Source organism: Mercenaria mercenaria, chromosome 3 (genome assembly GCF_021730395.1).
Source record: "Mercenaria mercenaria strain notata chromosome 3, MADL_Memer_1, whole genome shotgun sequence".
NCBI classification, from domain to species: domain Eukaryota; kingdom Metazoa; phylum Mollusca; class Bivalvia; order Venerida; family Veneridae; genus Mercenaria; species Mercenaria mercenaria.
This window is the reverse complement of record NC_069363.1, coordinates 97,638,030-97,659,558: the sequence shown is the minus strand read 5'-3', so window position 1 is coordinate 97,659,558 and position 21,529 is coordinate 97,638,030. Positions and strand designations below refer to the sequence as shown.

Genomic DNA, 21,529 nt, shown 5'->3' with positions numbered 1-21,529 from the left:
GGATAGGGATAGGGATAGGGATAGGATAGGATAGGATAGGATAGGATAGGATAGGGATAGGGATAGGGATAGGATAGGATAGGGATAGGGATAGGGATAGGGATAGGGATAGGATAGGATAGGATAGGTTAGGATAGGATAGGGATAGGGATAGGGATAGGATAGGATAAGGGATAGGGATAGGGATAGGGATAGGGATAGGATAGGGATAAGGATAAGGATAGGGATAGGGATAGGGTAGGATAGGATAGGATAGGATAGGATATGATAGGGACAGGGACAGGGACAGGGACAGGGACAGGGACAGGGATAGGATAGGATAGGAATAGGAATAGGAATTAGGAATAGGAATAGGATAGGGATAGGATGGGATAGGGATAGGATGAGATAGGATAGGATAGGATAGGATAGGGATAGGGATAGGGATAGAGGGATAGAGATAGGGATAGGAAGGGATAGGGATAGGGATAGGGATAGGGTAGGATAGGATAGGATAGGGATAGGATAGGATAGGATAGGGATAGGGATAGGGATAGGATAGGATAGGATAGGATAGGGATAGGGATAGGGATAGGGATAGGATAGGATAGGGATAGGGATAGGGATAGGATAGGATAGGATAGGATAGGATAAGATAAGATATTGTAGTCTCATTCTGCATGAATACAAATATGATATAGTTACATTTACTAATTAAAATATTCATGCAAACCTTAAGTTTCTTGAAAGAAATACGAGAGACTACGAGAACAAATATCTATTACAGAATTAAACTTTAAAATAGTTTTGTATTAATATTCTAACATTAAAACTTTAAAATGATTTTATACAAGTCACAGTAAAATCGCCATCTACTATAAAAAAATAACAATATGTAGATCACATGCCTTTAGCCCTTGGAAACAGACAGACAGTATCAGGCAAAAAACAACAACAACAACAACAAAACTGAAGACTGATGCTATGCCTAAATACTTAAATAGATCTAAAACAAACTAAAATAAAATATACACTTTAAAATTATCTAGAACCTTATCACATAGGTTATCATCATCCTTTAAATATACCATGCTTGTTTGGAAGAAAACCTTATTATACTTTGGAATACGGGTTAGATATCTCACATGCAGTTTGTGGGAGAAACATCAGATATATTTCAAAGTTATATATAATTATGACATATGAGTTCTTGAAAAAATACTGCATATAGGAACTTTATCTTTTCATTTCATAAAGTAGCTGATAGAAATAAAAACAATGCTCGGTTTGATCTTTTTCTCATTATTCCAGTCAGACAGTTCCTGATTGACTGTGAAATATTTTTACTATTGAAGAACGACCAGACAAAAGGACAAAACAAATAAACAAAGGAACACATTAGGGCACCGCCGCAGAGCGGTCTACTGCGTAGTGATCAAACGTTATATTTTTTGGCAAAATCATGGAGTATGTTAGCAAAAATTGTATACTTTACATCAATAGCCTTGTTCTCAAGATCGTTTACTAGTATTTACATCAACAGAACATTTTTTCTAGCAGTGTTATGCATATATTCCTAATTGTTCAGAATTTATGTACAGTAATGCTTTGAGAGCTTTGTCCCGAGACCTATGACATTTCATAATTAGTATTATATCAGTAGTTTTACAGAAATAAATCATTATAAACTAAATAACAACTAAACACAAGGGGGTCTTTGATCAGTACTTTTTATACGATAACCTTTTTTACATATTGGCGAATATAAAAGCAGTATAATTGTTGGTGATTGTACTAGTTACAATGCAAATTAAAATAAACCATGGAACGTTAATTACTTAGCCCCTTATATAAACCTTTTCACGAGGCGGTGTACGCAACAACGTCTTGGATACTCACTTGACAGAACGAGGCTATTTTGTGGTAAATATACTTTCTAAGTTTCGCACATAAAATATTTTTACGATGATTTTGTTACACAATATAAATGCAAATAGTTTCTTTTTCCATAGTCAGAATGCTGTTGCTTCAATGCTTTCATTTTTTAAACTGTCTGAGAAATATAACAAATAAGATACGATGAAGCTAATTAATGATTCAGTTACAGGGAAGTCAATGTGCAACGACATTTCCTTTTTTTGCAAAGAAAATAGTGTTCATTCTCAAAGACAACTTTACTGGAATCTTGAATGGTTTGCTAGTCAATAAAAAACAGTTTTTGTTTGATAATGAGGTGGACCAAGGTGATATTCACTGAGACCAATAGGCCGAGGTGAATATCACATTGGTCAGGTTGATAGCGATACTATCATACAGTTAATGTTTTAAATTATGACTACTCTTAGAAAGTGCAGTATGATTACACAAATGCATCGAAATGAAACGAGGCTGCTGATTGAATTACGCGAATATCACCTTCTATTGACCTCCATGTGACCATTTATCGACCAGTGAGATGAGCAGAATTTTTATATCATAAATTATAATAATAAAAACTTTTGCACTGACGGTCAATAGTTTTGACTACTGACAGGTAAGCTATTTAATAAATGTTAAGTTACATGAAATCAGACGTTTTTTTACATTTTTGATTTTTTTTACATTTTTGTGATTCGCTGTAAAACCCAACTCACTCACTCACTACATTTTTGTCTTATAATACCAGTAAATATGTTGAAAATAGGCCGGTCATATAACTATAGGCTGGCAATTTATGTAAGCATTTATGTAAAAAAGTTTATTTTTATCAGAATGCAAAACGTAGAAGATGATGTTGACCTTGTTCGTACAGCTGTTGCTTGTATACACCTGCACCGCTGAAGTTGCCAACAAGTACAAAGACATGCTTCTCGAGAAACACAATGAACTTAGAAGAAAACAACATGGAACCAATATGGATGAACTGGTGAGGGAACACTTTTTATATTGTATATGTTATGTCCAAAATATGGCTTGTATTTCACAAGCAAATACGAACAGGTAGAACAAATCCGCACTTTACATTTTGTATTGTATGTTGACGGACTACTTTCATTTAAAATTTCATGACCTGATAGAGTTCTATAAATAGCGCACACAAAAACTACACTCAGTTTTATTTTAACATAGACAAACTTTGAAGATTTCGTTCGATAACAAAACAACAAACAAAAAGATTGAGGTACATTGTATATAATAAAAGTGTCATTATAACAGTAGCTAGATCTGGGGTCGTAGATTATGGCAGGTCGGATCACACTCGGCACTTGCGCGCCTCGTCATATCCGAACTGGCATTTGCACGCCACGTCTAGTCAGACCAGGCAACATCCACTCAAGCCGAATACTATATCCCAGACCAAGCTACTATTGCAATAATTCTATTTTCATTAATATGGTGATTTTCGGTGAAGTACTGGAGTTCATCAGTGAAATAAAATTGATGTTTTACTGTTTCAAAACAATGCACATTGCATTGCGCTGGTAAAATGGATATAATTTGGTTAAAATCATTGAAAAAATATAAAATTTGTGTGTTTGCTTTATATTTAAGATTAAACTATATTAATTTACAATCTTGAACACCATAGTTTACATTTTCACTCGTCGCTCTATCCCTCGTGAAAATATTGCATTTAGCGTTCATCTAGTGAAATATATCTCAATCTTACGTTGACAACAAATGAATATCCTCTATTTTTCCTCTGTTTGCATTGTTATCCCTTTGCTGTGATCAGTTGAGTTCTAGTAAATGCGCTTTTGATTGACTGCATCGCGTAAAATTTTATGAGTATTTATACACATTCCTTGTTAGACAAATATTTTGACAAAATACGGGAATTACAGTATATTTATAAAAGTAGAAAGGACCATAGCATATCATAGAACTGGATATGTTCATCACACACCTTGACCTTGGTGGCAAACAAACGTGTGACATTTTGATATCGTACACAATCGCACGATTTAGGTATACATTCCTTATTTCTTCAAATAAAACACGTCGAAGACAGGAAAACGGGTGCTTTTTTCAACACAAAACGTCTGCTAGATGCTCACAATACTTTTCCCGAACACTTCGCCCATTTTTTTATCATGGAGCAAATGTGTTGGTAGCGTGTATACTGGGATTTTGGCGAAGTGTTTGAAGAAAGTTTTAAAATCTATCGCAGCTTTGTGACGAGGTAAGCGCTCTTTTTGGCGCTCTAGATCTTATTAAAATCCGTCAAGTAATGAAAGAGATATCAGCAAAAAGTGTTACCTGAAACAAATTTTTTCCTCGTGTGTACGGTACTGAAAAGTCACGTGATTAGGCCACCCTGATGACAGTCTAAATGAAAATTATCAAAAGTTAAATGAAAAGTTCATTGATATCATGATATATTTGAGAGTGTTTTAATGCGTTTAAATGCATCCAGTTATTCTCAAATTAACAGGTTTGGGATGACACGCTAGCGAATGAAGCAGACGCCTGGATCAGCAGATGTGACTTTAAACACGAGAATAAAGGGCGCGGTGAAAATCTTGCTTTCAACACGGGTACAGACGAAATGGAAAATATTGATACCGCTTTTAAGAATTGGTACGACGAGATTAATCAGTACAGTTATGCACGGAAAACGTGTGCACCGAGTAGTTGCCACTACACGCAGGTTTGTATACTTCAAAACAACTCAATATATTTCAACTGAATATCAAAACATTGCTTAGATATTAACCTTTAGATTGCTGGCGGCAAGTGAGCCTTTGCAACTAGATCAGCCTGCACGATTATCCAAATTGAGTGATGGACCAGTTTTAAAAAAAAATAGCAGGGTAAAGGGTAAAAGATCATAATTGACTCCCCCTCCCAACTTTACTTATACGTTGTAGCAACGTCTACCCTAATATGGTATCCCCGTTGAATATGAAACAGAATATTAATTCCATTCTGGTTGCCTTTCATTTTCGGCTGAAGAGGTCCGTTTTGGGCATGCAAAATTGAAATTCTTACTCTCTGCTGTAGGAACAACATCAGTTAAGTGCATTTAAGCATTTAATATTTAAAATTACAGTGATTTTTACAATTTGTTAAGTATCGCATTACCTCGCATTTCTTACACTTAGTTAGTTTTGTTATACGTTATTGTCGTTTAGTGCCGCAAAATCCATTCATTTCATCTGTATAACAGACATCCACTTAAATGCCTGGTGACATGAGGTGTGTTGCACATTTCAATACGTCCCATTTATAAAAGTAATCAAACCGAATTAGGTTTTGTTTTGCTAAATTGTGTTGTGTGCTTCCCAAAAGATCGTTTTAAGATCGTATGAAGAATTGTTTCGACTTGAACTGTTTCCAGCTTGTTTGGGCCACCACACAGAGGGTAGGTTGCGCAATCAAGGTATGTCCACAAATCAACGTGTTTGGAAGAATGGTGAAGAACGGATGGTTTTTCGGCTGCTGGTATGATCCAAAGTAAGTGATATCTGTAAATACTAATCGATGGAAGTAAATATGTCGCATAACTTTTGAAATTGACGGTATGGACAGTCTCCCTTGCTTGAAGGTGCTTTAAAATTGCGGTGATTAGAATTGGCGCAATCAACATTGACCGCCAATATCGCCAAAATTAAACCACCACCAATAATAGTCCGTATATAGTATTCCTAAACGTTATAGGTCATGTGTAAAGGTAGCTGTTGATTTAGGCGTTGGGGGATAGTATTTTCGACGGTTTCCTGCAGCAGTGAATGCCCAGTTTGTCCGATAAATGCCATGTTTGTCCGATAAATATCGAATTCTAGATACATTTTGTGTTTGTTACATATACCTATGTCAAAGCTTTTTTGTCTTCTTTAATTGACATATAGGATGATGCGTTTCCAAGGCTATAAAAATGAGCATGAAGACCAATGTGAAATGCAACATTGCCATTGGCTGATTTTAAGATTGATCTCAGGATCAGCCAATCAGAAACTGGAGTGGTTTTGAGACTTGTCTCCAGACATAAGTCATGATTTCTTTTTTCAGGGGTAATGACGTTTCAGAGTATCCATATAAGAAAGGCGGAGACCCTTGTTCGGCGTGCCTGGAGGGACAAACTTGTCACAATGGCTTGTGTATGGGTGAGAAATAGATCTATATATACACATAGATAGCAATAAAATGTTAATAATAATACCAAAGTTGATTATGCCTTTGTTAGAGCACGACAGTCTCTGTAGACGATATGCTCAGTTGTGCTTAACAAGACGGCCGTCTATAGCGAACATTTATTCAATTTTGTTTGGGTAGGAGTAGGGGCTAGGTTAGCTAAATGCTATCGGCCCGATTGAATGCCATTTTGGGACAGGACCATTATCACTCCAAGGCACCGCTCGCCCATTTATTAACCTATACTTAATATACACACACTATCATTATCAAAATACCTATAAATTAGTTAACAAATATATTATTTGAATAATTATATTCATCAGTCATTCTATTGCAGCTTCGTATAAAATCAGATTATTATAAAATAACAGTATCATGGAACGCTATTTTCAAATATTGTTTCGATAGAAACTAAGTTATATATCACGAAGAGGTAGTACATGTAACATTTTAAGGTGCTAAAGCGAACTAGGAAATATTAGGTATGTGTTAATGTGCATGTATACAATATTGCGCAAAAAGATTGGATTAGTCCGGTGATAGATAGATAAATAAATAAATAAATGAATAAAAGACTTTGGAATTCCACTGGAGATTATTCTACAATAAATATTTGCGGTTTACAAATACATTAATAAATCTAGTTAACTAGCGCAATTAAATACACTATGGCTGTGTTCTTTGTTGTGATAATTCTAATTACTCGACTACTCTTGCTTTTTCAGGAGAAGGAAAAGAAGTTTGCGAAGACAAGAACGAACAGTGTACAATGTATGCAGCATCGAACCAGTGCGAGGAGAACAAACCTTACATGGAGAAGAATTGCAGACAGTCATGTAAGCTTTGTACAGGTAAGCAAGACTTCAAGCTAGTTATGCAGTTTGTCAGACATTAAAAATACCCGCAGTGCTGCTGTCATTTGAGTGGCGTAATATATTTATTTTCACAGAGGCATTGCCGCAGTATTTGGAACCTTTGTGTGTATGTTTGTAGCCTCTATGACAGAAAGGTTAACTTCGATATCTTCGAATCACTTGCCCTTCACAGATGTGGGTTCGAGCACGGGCGTTAAATTTTTCATGTGAGGAGGGAGCCGTCCAGCTGGTATCAGTGATTCTACTCAATTGCACGCCGATGAAATATTGCGCAGAGGGGCACCTAGGGGTCTTCTTTGATCATCAAAAGCTTCAAAATAGCAATATGAGCCGCGCCATGAGAAAACCAACATAGTGGCTTTGCGACCAGCATGGATTCAGACTAGCTTGCGCATCCGCGTAGTCTGGTCAGGATCCATGCTGTTCGCTAACGGTTTCTCTAATTGCTATAGGCTTTGAAGCGAACAGGATGGATTCTGACCAGACTGCGCGGATGCGCAGGCTGGTCTGGATCCATGCTGGTCGCAAAGCCACTATGTTGGTTTTCTCATGGCGCGGCTCATATAATCTAATATTGTGCCATGGTGACGTTAATTCCAACAAAACAAACCAAAATCAAAATTTTGTATATTTAAGCGTTGATTGGGCGAGAAAGCGTTATGTCTCTTGGCACTTGGTCGATTTTCTTTACGTACATCATAAACATTCGTTTTGTTAACTCATTTAGAAACTGACTAAATCCAAACTGTACGAGGTTGTAATGGTACATTTTTTACTTCCAGTGTTGCCTTGTAAATGCAACTACAGAAACATTTTTTTCAAATATTGATATAAAATTTTACATTCTAAAACCATAAAAGCTATATATACTTTGACCTATAAAGTAATGAATTTGACAATTAAGTATTTGACATTAACAATTTTACATTTAATTAAATAACAATAACAATAACCTTATTTTTTAATATTCAACATTACGCATTTGCATTGGGAATTTAACTGTTAACTATGCATTTTGAAATGGTCTTCTTAAATGCAGACGATACTTTCCAAAATAGAAAAAACATTGTTATTAAGACATTTATGATATTCAGTATTTACCTGCTCTTTGTTTAGGGTCAAATCTTTTTAATAATGTCTAGTAAATCATGAGATCAAATCAAAGTAAATATGCTCTCTGTCAGTTTGCTTTGAATGACTTTTACTCGAGAAAGTCTTTACCTTTACAAAACTGAGGCTTATATTTCGGAAATATGTCTTTAACTCCTTGATAAAACTATTTCGCTGTTGTTGTTTTTTTTAATTAACAAAGAAATTATATAGATTTTACAGTAAAACCTCTCCAATTAAATATCAATATTGACATCTGAACAGAAAATGTTTGACATAATGTTTGAATGTTAAAAGACATAGACCCCTAAAATTGTCATTAAACCAACTCAATAAACAAACAAACAAAAAAAACCCTCTCAAAACAAAAAGTAATGACAGATTTTACTTTGGGGTCGAGTGATGTAAAGAGCGAAACCCTATGCACGTAATATCCTCATTTACAGCTAACTATTACAGGCGATTGTAAGATAATGTAATTAAAGACGCACCGCAAAAATAACTGTATTCTTTTGTATTTCCTTGATGGTTATTAAACATAATTTGCATGAAGAAAATAAGAAATAATAAGTATCTAGTTACAATTTGACAGTGCCATTTATAAGGCCAAGACAATGTGCTTAATGTCAAAATATATCATAAAATTAATGTGGTAGTGCGCACTGTACTTGATGTATTAAGGTGAGTGAAGACCACACTTTGTTTCTACAGTGTAAGATAGTTATTAAACTATACTTAGAAGAGAAAGACTGAATATATATGCAGATGAAATTGTGAAAACACATCAGTTCAAGGACAAAATATGTCACTAAGTCGTGGTGGGTCTTTAATATTGCTAGAGACTTAGTTATATAGTAATTTTTATTTCTTGTTTCATAAATGATTTGTGTTTTTCATGCGTAATTTTTCCCGAATGTGAGTTATAAACATTTTCAGAGATATTTGTTTTACGTTACAACTAGGACGCAGTACAAATGAAAATAAAATTACTAAAGGTTCTTTATAGAAAAATAATAATTTTCTGGGAGTTGTCACATATAGTTTAGTCCATTAAAAAGATACTAACATTTTGTTCATAAATGACCTTTAAACCACAAAAAAACACACAAGAAATATAAGGTTTATGGATCTTTTAAAAGATATTTCAAAAAGTGTTTGTCTGACAGGTTAACACTATGCAACATTTTCAAAACAGTTAAACTATAGGTATTAAAACACGTGACATAAGGTTTGTTTACAAAAGAATCTTCATGAAAATACTCAAAAAATGTCAAACATTTACAGGTGCACAATGAAATAAAACAGACAATAAGTTACCAGAAAGAAATATTAGATAAATTACTTGTCTCCATCAGTTGACAGTGAACTGATTTGTAAAAAAATTCAGATCTTTTTGTTCAGAACTTCATGCTCTTTATTTCCAAACATTTACTAATAAACCTATTTTCTTGAATTCGCAGGTGGACCGGCAAGTAAGTGTAAACATAATTATTTTGTCTGATTCCAGGTCCAATGTATTTCCGCGAATCTTTGTAGCCGCTAAATCGCCCGTCATCATAAAAAAGCAAACTAAAGTGTTCGCAAAGTGTTCTAGGTTACAGCACTATCATTTGTCGAAAAATGAAATAAATCTTTGTTTGTTTTGGATTTAACGCCGTTTTTTTTCAACAATATTTCAGTTATATAACGGCGGGCTATTTCACAGTAATATCAATGAAATGGCGCAAATGTACCAAGAAAAAAAGTCGCCACGGCGCTTGGTTATTTTTCCCTATAACTAAAAACCGTATGGAAGGTATCTGCCTCACAAATATTCCTCATGGATTCTTTACCATGATTGTTCCAATTATTCTGATTCGCCAAAAACATTGGGACCAGAGTTAAAAATAAAATAAAAAATCTTTAAACAACATATCGTAAACTGTTAGTCATATTTTGAAATAATGTTATATTTACGAGTACATGTTCCCTAGGAAACCGTGTAATAAGAGTGTACAAGTGATGTTACAGAAATGTCTTCAGAATGCCAGGTTTCATTTTGAAATAAATTCACTTCACAAAAATGTTACCTAGGTGACACTCAGAACAAAATTGTTTAAAACTTGATTGATATATAAACATTTGATTCCTGGGGACGAGTCTATATGGCTGTATGGAACATCTTTAGAAAAACAATTGCCTGAGTTTCCAAAGTATTTTCGCAGAAATATTACTTGTTATACTTGTTTGAGCTGTGAAATTCTGCTGAATTAATGACTTTCTTGCTTTGTTTTATTTTGTTAGAGGAGTGTGTAGATAAAAGTGCTTTATGCCCAAGATATGGCAAGAGTGAGTGCGATCGGAACCCGGCCTATATGCACTCAGAATGTAGGAAGACATGTGAACTTTGCTGATGGTAAACCTTAAGCTATATTAAATATTTTACACGACCTAAGTGTGTTTTTTTTAAATATTAACTAAGATGCTTTAATACTGTACAAAACTAGTTGCCATGTAATTTAACTTTATATTTTGTGTAAAACGGTCTTTGTTTTTACATCATAAGAAAGAAGTCATTATATAATAAGAGCAAATTGTTACCTTACTTTTGGAAAAGTTTCTTGTACCCCCCGACAACAAAGTTGTAAGTGGGGGTATACTGGTTTCAGATTGTCTGTCTGTCTGTCCGTCCGTCTGTCTGTCCGTAGACACAATCTTGTGCGCACCATCTCTCCCCTTGACACAATTTAATGAAACTTCACACAAGTGATCAGTAACAACAGTAGTTGTGCATGAGGCATGTTAGGGTCTTTCATACAAAAACTTGCAGAGTTATGGGACTTTGTTTTTTGTTACTATACTTTATACATAGACACAATCTTGTGCACACCATCTCTCCTCATCCACTTGACACAATTTAATGAAACTTCACACAAGTGATCAGTAACAACAGTAGTTGTGCATGGGGCATGTTAGGTTCTTTTAGAAAAAAAAATTGCAGAGTTACGGGACTTTGTTTTTTGTTACTAAACTATATACATAGACACAATCTTGTGCGCACCATCTCTCCTCATCCCCTTGGCACAATTTAATGAAACTTCACACAAGTGATCAGTAACAACAGTAGTTGTGGATGGGGCATGTTAGGTTCTTTCAACGACAAAAACAGTCTGCATATGCAGTCTTGTGCGCGCCTAATCTTCCGAACCCTTGCACACAATTTAATGAAACTTCACACAAGTGATCAGTACCAACCCTAACTGTGCATGGTGCATGTTACGTTCTTTTTGATAAATATTCTGCATAGTTATGGGACTTTGTTTTTTATTACTAAACTGTATACATACAGTCTATATACATACAGTCCACATAATTATGCAATCTTGTGTGCGTCAAATTGCAATGTACTGTGTCAGTGCATGCGGGGGGTACATTCATCACCTTTAGTGATAGCTCTAGTTTCCACTGCTGGTAAATTCTAATTTACATTAATTGAAAAGGCCGCTGATAATTGTATTGCAAAGTACAATTCCTTACGGAAATAATCAATCTTGAACTCTGCGAAGTCTGAATGTTAAGCTGACGAAGAAAGTACATTTATTGTAAGTAGTGTCGTTTTTGAAGCTGTGATACTTTTTCATGTTCACTAAATCGTTCGTTTATTTCTAGCACATGTTTTATATAGAAGAAAGTTTAAGACGGATTGAGGTCAAGGACAGCTCATCCGCCTTCAGACAAGACCAAACGAGTCAATTTTATGTTATCCATTAACTTGTAAAATAAATTTTTCTCAATAATTAATATGAGCTTGTTATTTATCTAGATTGTTTCATCAATTTTACTTAAGTATTATTCGTTGACTTAGTTTGATTTTTTATATCTGTGATGTGACGTAAATGATATAAAGTCATTTGTACTGCACTTTTGTAATAACACGTTTACGTTGATGCCGTAATGAACTGACTTTGTATATAGGTTGTAAGTACACATGCCCTACAAAATGCACAACTTTCATGGTGCTACCACACATAGCTAGACTCATTTTAGAGCATAAATCCTTGCCTCATTTTTCTACAACTGGCCAAAAAATGAAGAGAAAAAAGGAGTCATATGTCTAAGATTTTCCTGTCACATATGTTTAGATCTACTGCAAATTTGCATCAAAATCATAATGTTCTGGCTTGCTGCTGTATTTATGTTGTTTTTATATTTATGTATTATCACACACCCACAATGAATTGAGTCTGATATGAATTTGCCTTAGTGCATTCTATGCTTCTAAAGGTGCTAATAGATTGAGCCGCGCCATGAAAAATCCCAACATAGTGCATTTGCGACCAGCATGGATCCAGACCAGCATGTGTATCCGCGCAGTCTGGCGAGAACCCATGCTGTTCGCTAATGGTTTTTCTAATTGCAATAGGCTTTGAATGCGAACAGCATTGATCGTGACCAGACTGCGCGGATGCAAATTCACCATGTTGGTTTCCTCATGACACGGCTCTGATGATTTTACGATACATCGTAACGTTATTAAGTAGGTTATTTCGAACTGATTTTGTTATCTGGTCCGTATGCGTAGTAACGCATGGACTATTTAATATTACTATACCCCCAGAATGATATAAAATATAAAGGGCTATATCAAAATCACGAATGTCCGTCCGTTTGTCCATCCGAGCCCTCATTTGCATACTTAAGTGGCTATAGGAACAAAAGGTAACTGTACTTTTTCTTTGATGTCATTCATTCCGTAAGGCTTTTATGTGGCAATTTTTCTTTTACGTGGCTAAAAGAACAATAGAGAGAACAAAAGAATAGCCACATAAATACCCATATGTAGGAACGTCCGTCTGTTTTTCTATTGTGTCAGTTCCATATATTCTTAACCGCCTGGAATATTTATCAGGACTGAAGCACTTCTGCGAGAAAGTATCTTAACCCGTTTTAATAAGGATGTTGTTTAGAAACATCGTAAGATTTTGAGCTTTGGAAATTTTCCAGCTGTATTAGTGTATCATTCAATCAATCGCAGAATGGCGATAGTAATCCGTTGCTGTAGTGAGCGATGTAATACGTAGAGAAACACTATCCTGTGTTTCAATTTTATTTGAGCCGCGCCTTGAGAAAACCAACATAGTGGGTTTGCGACCAGCATGGATCCAGACCAGCCTGCGCATCCGTGCAGTCTGGTCAGGATCCATGCTGTTCGCTAATGGTTTCTGTCATTGCAATAGGCTTTGAAAGCTAACAGCATGGATCATGACCAGACTGTGCGGATGCGCAGGCTAGTCTGGATCCATGCTGGTCGCAAAGCCACTATGTTGGTTTTCCCATGGCACGGCTCATATATACAGCATAATGTATTTTAGATTTTTCATAAAACTAGAAGAAAACTGAGTTACGATTTTTTATGATTTCAATTTTTGACGTTGCTATCCGTTCAACATTGATTTTATAATGAACGACTCCAGACATAACCCGTTAAATTAGTATTCTGCCTTCACACCAAAATAGTATATAACAGATTCCTTATTTTGCGTGTCCGCCTGATGATAAAAAAAGTACATACAGTTTATAACATGTACAATTTGTATTTTTTTAATTAAAATAGTCTAAGTAATCAAAAGTAAACGTTTATTTTACTTAGTCAGGTTGGTTCCATTGTGAGGCGCCCATACATGCCTTATGAACGGTATTATTTCATATTCCAATATTGAATTGCAGGTTGTCGGTAAAAACGGTTCTGAAATTAACACCGTGTAAGTTACAATAAAGCAAACAAGAAATTCAACGGGTTCTAGTTCCTGACTGACTGTGAAATATTTTTACTATCGAAGAACGACCAGACAAAAGGTCAAAATAAATAAACAAAGGAACATCGGCGGTCCCTGGAGGTTTTGGCAAAATCATGGAGTATGTTAGCAAAAAATTGTACACTTTATAGCATAAGCCTTATACTCAAGATCGTTTTCTAGTATTACATAAACCAAAAATTTCTCAATCAGTTTCATGCCTAACTCTTCAGTTCTTCAGTAAACTAATGTTCCGAGACCTTGGCATTTCATAATTAGTATCAGTCATTTTAAGTCAGTAAGTAATGACTGTAAAAACTAAATAACTAAACACATTAGGGTCTTTGATCAGTAATTTTATGCGATCACCCTTTTTAACACAATGGTGAAGATAAAAGCAGTATATTTGTTGAGATTGAAGTATAATGCGAATTAGAAATAAACCATGGAACGTTAATTACTTAGCCCCTTATAGAAACCTTTTCACTAGGCGGTGAACGCAGCAACGTCTTGGATATTCGTTTGTCAAAACGAGATTATTTTCTGGTAAATATACTTTCACAGTTTTGCACATAAAATTGTATACGATGGTTTTATTTTACAATTTAAAATACAAATAGTTTATTTTTCCATACTCAGACTGTTATTGCTCAAGTGCTTAAAAAATAAATACGTCTGAGAAATATAATAAAACGCTTATTCGATAAGCTGAAGCTATTATGCGGTAATTCTAAAGATTCAGTAAATCCATAAAGGGAAGTCAATGTCCAACGACATTTCCTTTTGTTTGCAAAAGAAGTGTTCATTCTCAAAGACAACTTTATTGGAATCGTGTTATGCATATACTGAATGGCTTGCTAGTCTATAAAAATCAGTTATTGCATGATAATGAGAGAGGTGGAACAATGTGATATTCACTGAGACAAATAGGCAGATGTAAAAATCAACATTATCATATAGTTAGTGTTTTATTTTACGACGTTTCCTAAAACTGCAGTATGGTTGATATCCCAATGGCACTGTTCATAAGAAAAAATGATTACAGTCAATACACAATTTTATCGCAATGTAATAAGGCTGTAAGATAGCAATATATGTTTACCTACATTGGACCGTATTTCGACCAGTGGAATAAGCGGAATTTAAGAGCCTTAAAATAACGTAAACACACTCATGCACTAACGACAAAGAGTTCTGACGACAATCGCTAGGCAAGCTAGTCGATAGATCTTTTATTACATGACATCAGACACTTTCTTCGATCACATGGCATTTTCTTTGATATTTTTGCCTCATTAGACCAGTAAACATGTTGAATATAGGCCAGGCAACTATAGGCTGGTAATTTATATAAGTCTTATGATAAAAGTTTATTTGTATCAGAAAACAAAGCCAAAGAGATGATTTGGACATTGTTCGCACAGCTGTTGCTTGTGTACTACTGTACCGCTGAAGTAGCTACCAAGTACAAAGACATGCTTCTCAAAATACACAATGAACTTCGAAGAAAACAACGTGCAACAAATATGGCTGAACTGTGAAGGAAGACTTTCTATTATACTGGAATTTACCAGCGAAATAAAATTGATGTTTTAACTGTTTTGAAACAATATACGTTGCGTTGCGCTGGTAAAATATTAGGTATAATTTGGTTGAATTCATTGAAAACATAAAATGAAAAGAAAATATATTTGCTTTACATTTTAGCTCAAACTATATTTCACTCCTATGCGTAATTTACATTTTCGCTCTTGGTTGTACCACTAGTAAAATATTGTTTTTGGTGAACACACAGTGAAATATATTTCGGTATTACAATGAAATAAATAAATGTTCTTTATTTTACCTCTCTTTGCTTTGTAAGCTCTTTATTGTAATAATGAGTAAAAAAAAAGTTTTTGTAAATGCGCTTTTGTACAACCTCATCGCTTAAAATATATTTAAAAAACAAACTGTGTATTTGTACACATTCCTTCTTCTTAGACAAATAGTTTGACAAAATAATATATGAGGGAATTACAGTATATTTATAAAAGTAGAAAAGACCATAGCATATCATAAAACGTGTTATGTTTACTACACACCATGACCTTGGTGGCAGATCAACTTGACATTTCGATATCGATATAAACGCTCGATTCAGATTTACCTGCTTCATTTCTTCACATAAAACGCATCGGAGACAGGAAAACGGGTACTTTGTTCACCATAGAAAAGGGTCTGCTAGACGTTCTCAATACTGCGCCCATTTTATTTTTACGTTGGGCAAATGGTAGCGTGCAAACCGGGATTTTGGCGATGTGTTTGAAGAGAGTATAAAATGTATGACAGCTTTGTGACGAGTAAATCACTTGTTTCCGGTCTTCGACGCTTTTTATCTCATCAAAATCCACGTCAATTAATAAAAGAGATATAAGCAAAAATGTTACCTGAATCAAGTTGTTTTCCACTTGTGTACAATACTGAAAATTCACGTGGTTAGGCCGCCCTGATGATCGTCTTACTGTTATTTAGTTATTAAAGATTAAATGAAAAGTCCATTGGTATCATGACATATTTGCTAATGTTTTAATGCGTTTTAAATATATCCAGTTATTTTCAAATTAAACGGTTTGGGATGACACGCTAGCGAATGAAGCAGACTCCCTGGATCAGTAGGTGTGACTTTAAGCTCAAGAATAAAGGGCGCGGTGAAAATCTTGCTTTCAGCACGGGTACAGACGAAATGGAAAATATCGATACCGCATTTAAGGATTGGTACGACGAGATTAACCAGTACAGTTATGCACGGAAAATGTGTGCACCGAGTAGTTGTCACTACACGCAGGTTTGTATACTTCAAAACAACACATGACTATCAAATTATGGCTAGGATATTAACCTTTAGCCTGATGATGGCATGTGAGTTTGCCCTTGCAACTAGTGCAGACCAAGATCAGCCTGTACGATTGTCCAAATTGAGTGATGGACCAGTACATTTTAAAAACTAAGCAGAGTAAAGGGTAAAAGATTATAAATGAGCCGTGCCATGAGAAAACCAACATAGTGGGTTTGCGACCAGCATGGATCCAGACCACCCTGCGCATCCGCGCAGTCTGGTCAGGATCCATGCTGTTCGCTAATGGTTTCTCTAATTGCAGTAGGCTTTAAAAGCGAACAGCATGGATCCTGACCAGACTGCGTGGATGCGCAGGCTGGTCTGGATCCATGCTGGATATGTTGGTTTTCTCATGGCACGGCTCAAATGACTTGCAATCCATACCTTACTTACGCGATGAGCAACGTCTACGCTAACGTCGTTTGTAACGAATATGGTATCCCCGCTGAATATAAAACAAAATATTAATTCCATTCTGGTTCCTTTTATTTTCGGTTGAAGATGCTCGTTCTGGGCATGCATAATCAAAATTCTTACTCTCTGCTGTAGACTAAACATCATTTTAGTGCATCTAAGCATTCAATGTTTAAAACTACAGTGATTGTCAATTATTTTGAGAATCACAATATAATTCGTTAAGTACCACGTGATTGCCATCTAAATACCTCTGAATTAGTTATGCTATACGTTATTGTCTTTTTGTGCCATAAAATCCATATTTTTTATCTGTTTAACAGAGATCCACTTAAATGCCGCGTGACTTGAGGTGTGTTACACATTTCACTATGACCTATTAATAAAAGTAATTAAACTGAATTTGGCTTTGTTTGCTAAATTGTGTTGTGTGCTTCCAAAGGATCGGTTTAAGATCGTACGAAGAATTGTTTCAACTTGAACTGTTTTCAGCTTGTTTGGGCCAATACTAAGAGGGTAGTTGCGCAATCAAGGTATGTCCAAAACTCAATCTTTCTGGAAAAATAATGAAGAACGGATGGTTTTTCGGCTGCTGGTATGATCCAAAGTAAGTGATATCTGTAAATACTAATTGAGGGAAGTAAAAATGCCATACGACTTGTAATATTGACGATATGGATAATCTCCCTTGCTTTTGAGGGTGCTTTTAAATAAGGTGACTACAATTGGCGGTATCAACATTGGCCGCAAATATCATTAAAACTTAATTCACCGCCAATAACTGTCCTTATACAGTATATCTAAACGTGATAAGTCATATGTAAATGTAACTGTTGATATAGATTTAGATTTCATGGTCGGGGCGAAAGATCCGACAGCAGCAGTGAATGCCGAGTTTGTCCAATAAATGTAGAGTGTGTCCGATATATGTCGAATTCTAGATACATTTGCGTCTCCAGTGCTATATAAATGAGTCAAGACCAATCTAAAATTGCAACATTACCATTGGCTGATTTTAAGATTGATCTCAGGATTAGCCAATCAGAAACTGGAGTTTTGATACTTGTCTCAAGACACAAGTCATGATTTCTCTTTAAGGGGTAATGACGTTTCAGAATATCCATATAAGAAAGGTGGAGACCCTTGTTCGGCGTGCCTGGAGGGACAAAACTGTCACGATGGCTTATGTGTGGGTAAGAAATCAATGAATAGATAGACATAAAATGTTGATATCAATTCCAAACTTGATTTTCGATTTTAAGGCACAAAAGACGATAAACTCGGTTGATGATGGCTATGACAAAGATGGCCGTCTACAGCGAACTTTTATTCTATTTTGTATGGGTAAGGGTCATGGCTTTGTAAGCTAAATGCTTTCGGCCCACATGGATGCGGTTTCGGTTGTAAATATTTTGGTCGTAAAACAGAAAATTTTATGTGATTGATTGATTAAACTAGTTAATTATTAAATAAAACTTTGGAATTCAGAAGCTTGCGATTATGCTACAATTCATATGACGTTAAGAAAAATAATAACATGAAAAACATTTTACATAATTCAAGTCAACTAGTACAGTTAATACACTATGAATATGTTGTGGTAACTAATTACTCGACTACTCTTGCTTTTTCAGGAGATGGGAAAGAAGTTTGCGAAGACAAAAGCGAAATGTGTACAATGTATGCAGCAACTGACCATTGTGAGAAAAACAAACCTTACATGGAGAAGTATTGCAGACAGTCATGCAAGCTTTGTACAGGTAAGCAAGACTTCTAGCTAGTTAATATGCATTTTGTCAAACGTTTAAATACATACAGTACTGCTGTCAATGGAGCGGTGCAATATATCTATTTTCACAGAGCCAATACTGCAGTATTTGTAATCTTTGTGTGGTTTGTAGCCCGTGCAGCTGGCTACCGAAAGGTCAGTGGTTCTACTCAGTTGCACGCCAGCGATGAACAATGCACAGACAGGCACCTGAGGTCTTCTTCGATCATCAAAAGCTGAAAATAGCTAATTTATCTAAAATTGTGCCGCGGTTATGTTAACCCCCCCCCCCCCCCCCCCCCCCCCCCCACACACAAAAACAAAAAGTAAAACAACAAACTTTTGTGTATTTGAGGGTTGATTGGGCGAGAAAACATTATGTCTCTTGGCAGTTGCTCACTTTTCTTCACGTTCATCTGTTAACTCATTTAGAAACGGACTTAATCCAGAATACACGATATTGTTCTGGTCCTTTTTTTACTTCGAGTGTTGCCTTGTTAAATTGACGTATGCTGCAGTTTGGATAAAACTTTCCCAATGATAGAATTTGTTCAAACTTTGTATATGAACAGAGTGTCATGTTAGTAACAGAATTATGAAATGATCAAAGATCACCATGCTTGTTTGGAAGTTATCTGCCATTGAATATGCAAATTTGAAGAACAATCTAGTTTTAAGGGTAGATTAACAAGCATTTTTCTGAGAAAGAATTACTAACATTATTTTTTCATAATCCACAGAATAAAAGCAAGAAAAGCAGGGTTTATGTATAGTTTTTAAAAGAGGTTTTAATATTTTTTTTGTCTAACGGGCAACACTATGCAACATTTGCCAAACTAATAGCTTAACTATGCGTATGAAAACACTTGCCATAGGTTTGTTTACATTTCTACATTTCTATATATGTAAAACAATCTTCATGAAAATACTACTAAATTTCAAGTGCAGGTGCACATTGAAATAAAACAGGTACTGAGTAACAAAAACAAAAACAAAACACATGGAAATGTCATTTTAACTCACAAAATATTTGAGATTGTTTTCTTTCCTCTAATACTGACAAACACGTAAGCGTTGTTTGACTTAATACCTAATACCTAAAATGTATATGCGTATGAGTCACGTCATTAGCTCATTTGCATTTCTTGGGATATGGAATCAAAATTGTAGTTTCTCGTAAATATATTATACTATGCAAAGATTTTGAACAGACTTTAATGATCCGACCTTGATAAAAACAGTCTTTGAACTAATATTCTAAAATCTTACATTCTCCATAAAAATTATATACAAAAATTGTCTCCATCAGTTGATTTGTAAAACATTCTGATCTTTTTGTTCAGAACTTCATGCTCTTTATTTCCACACATTAACTAATAAACCGACTTTCTTCAATTTGCAGGTTGACCGGCAAGTAAGTGTAAAAATAATTATTTCGCCTGATTTGAAATATTTATTCCGCATCCAATGTATTTCCACGAATCAGTCCATGAACAGGCTCAATCAAACCGAGCCTGCAACACTTTCGTTTTACATGTAGTCTTCTTAAGCGAGCTGTGGAGTTTCCACTTTTTCTCTTTTTTTTGTAACCGCTAAATGGTCCGTCATCATAAAAACGCAACATTAAGTGTTCGCGAACGTTTCTAGGATAACAGTAGTAGTATTTCTCGAAAAATGAAACAAATCTGTACTGTAAGGTGTATTTTGCAAAATGCAGCACATGGTTATCTATTTATACATGTACATATGTTTATATCTGCGTTTGTATACTAAACGAATAGAAATGTTTGAGGAAAATGTCTAGACATCTAATGAATTAATAATTTCTCAAGTGATTTTCTCTATAACTTGATTTTTAGCTCGACTATTCGAAGTATGGAGAGCTATCTTACTCGACCCGGCGTCGGCGTCCTTCCGCGTCCGCACTTTGGTTAAAGTTTTAATGCACTTTCTCTTTATCTTTGTTATTACTTGATTTGCTTCAAACTTAAAATATTTGTTCCTCATCATCACCCACATCATGTGGCACAAGGATCGTAGCTCTGGCACCAGCATTTCATGAATTATCTCCCGCTTTAACTTAGAATTTCAGGTTAAAGTTTTGGTGCACTTTCACTTTGTCTCAGTTATTACTAAATGGATTTGATTCAAACTTAAAATAGTTGCTCAGTAACGCTTGCCAGTAACCAGTTTGTCTTGAATTATGCGCCCTTTTTACTTAGAATTTTATGTTAATTTTGATGCATTTTCACTATATCTCTGTTATTTCACAAGAGATTTGAATAAAACTTAATATAATGGTTCATCATCACCACCTACATCATTTGACACAAGGGCCATAACTGTGACACTGTATTGTATGAGTTATCCCCCTTTTGTACTTCAAACTTAAAATAGCTGTACTACATTATAATCCACATAATATGATACAAGAGCCATAACTCTTGCACCAGTATTTTAACTAGAATTTCAAGTTAATTGTGATGCACTATATCTTTATCATAACTTAATAAATTTGATTGAAACTTAAGGTGGTTCTGCACGTTTGATAAACCGGAAGTGATGGCGTAACGTCACTTTTCCGGAAAACGTAGAATAAAGACTAGATTCGGCG

At 35.2% G+C, this 21,529-nt stretch overlaps 1 protein-coding gene across 2 annotated transcripts; it reads left to right on the top strand.

Annotated features, from left to right (window-relative positions):
- Positions 1-1,759: 1,759 nt before the first annotated feature.
- On the top strand, positions 1,760-20,337 carry LOC123523331 (peptidase inhibitor 15-A-like). 2 transcript variants are annotated; one of them, XM_045301016.2, is made up of 9 exons: positions 1,760-1,902; positions 2,730-2,884; positions 4,394-4,609; positions 5,300-5,415; positions 5,971-6,065; positions 6,822-6,947; positions 9,542-9,553; positions 10,365-10,476; positions 11,730-11,861. In XM_045301016.2, the coding sequence occupies exons 2-8, from the start codon at positions 2,747-2,749 to the stop codon at positions 10,472-10,474; spliced, it is 813 nt and encodes a 270-aa protein (XP_045156951.2). In that variant the 5' UTR covers positions 1,760-1,902; positions 2,730-2,746; the 3' UTR covers positions 10,475-10,476; positions 11,730-11,861. The 2 variants fall into 2 exon arrangements, with proteins under 2 accessions (XP_045156951.2, XP_053395377.1); XM_053539402.1 differs by lacking the exons at positions 9,542-9,553; positions 10,365-10,476; positions 11,730-11,861 and adding an exon at positions 20,318-20,337.
- Positions 20,338-21,529: the final 1,192 nt, after the last annotated feature.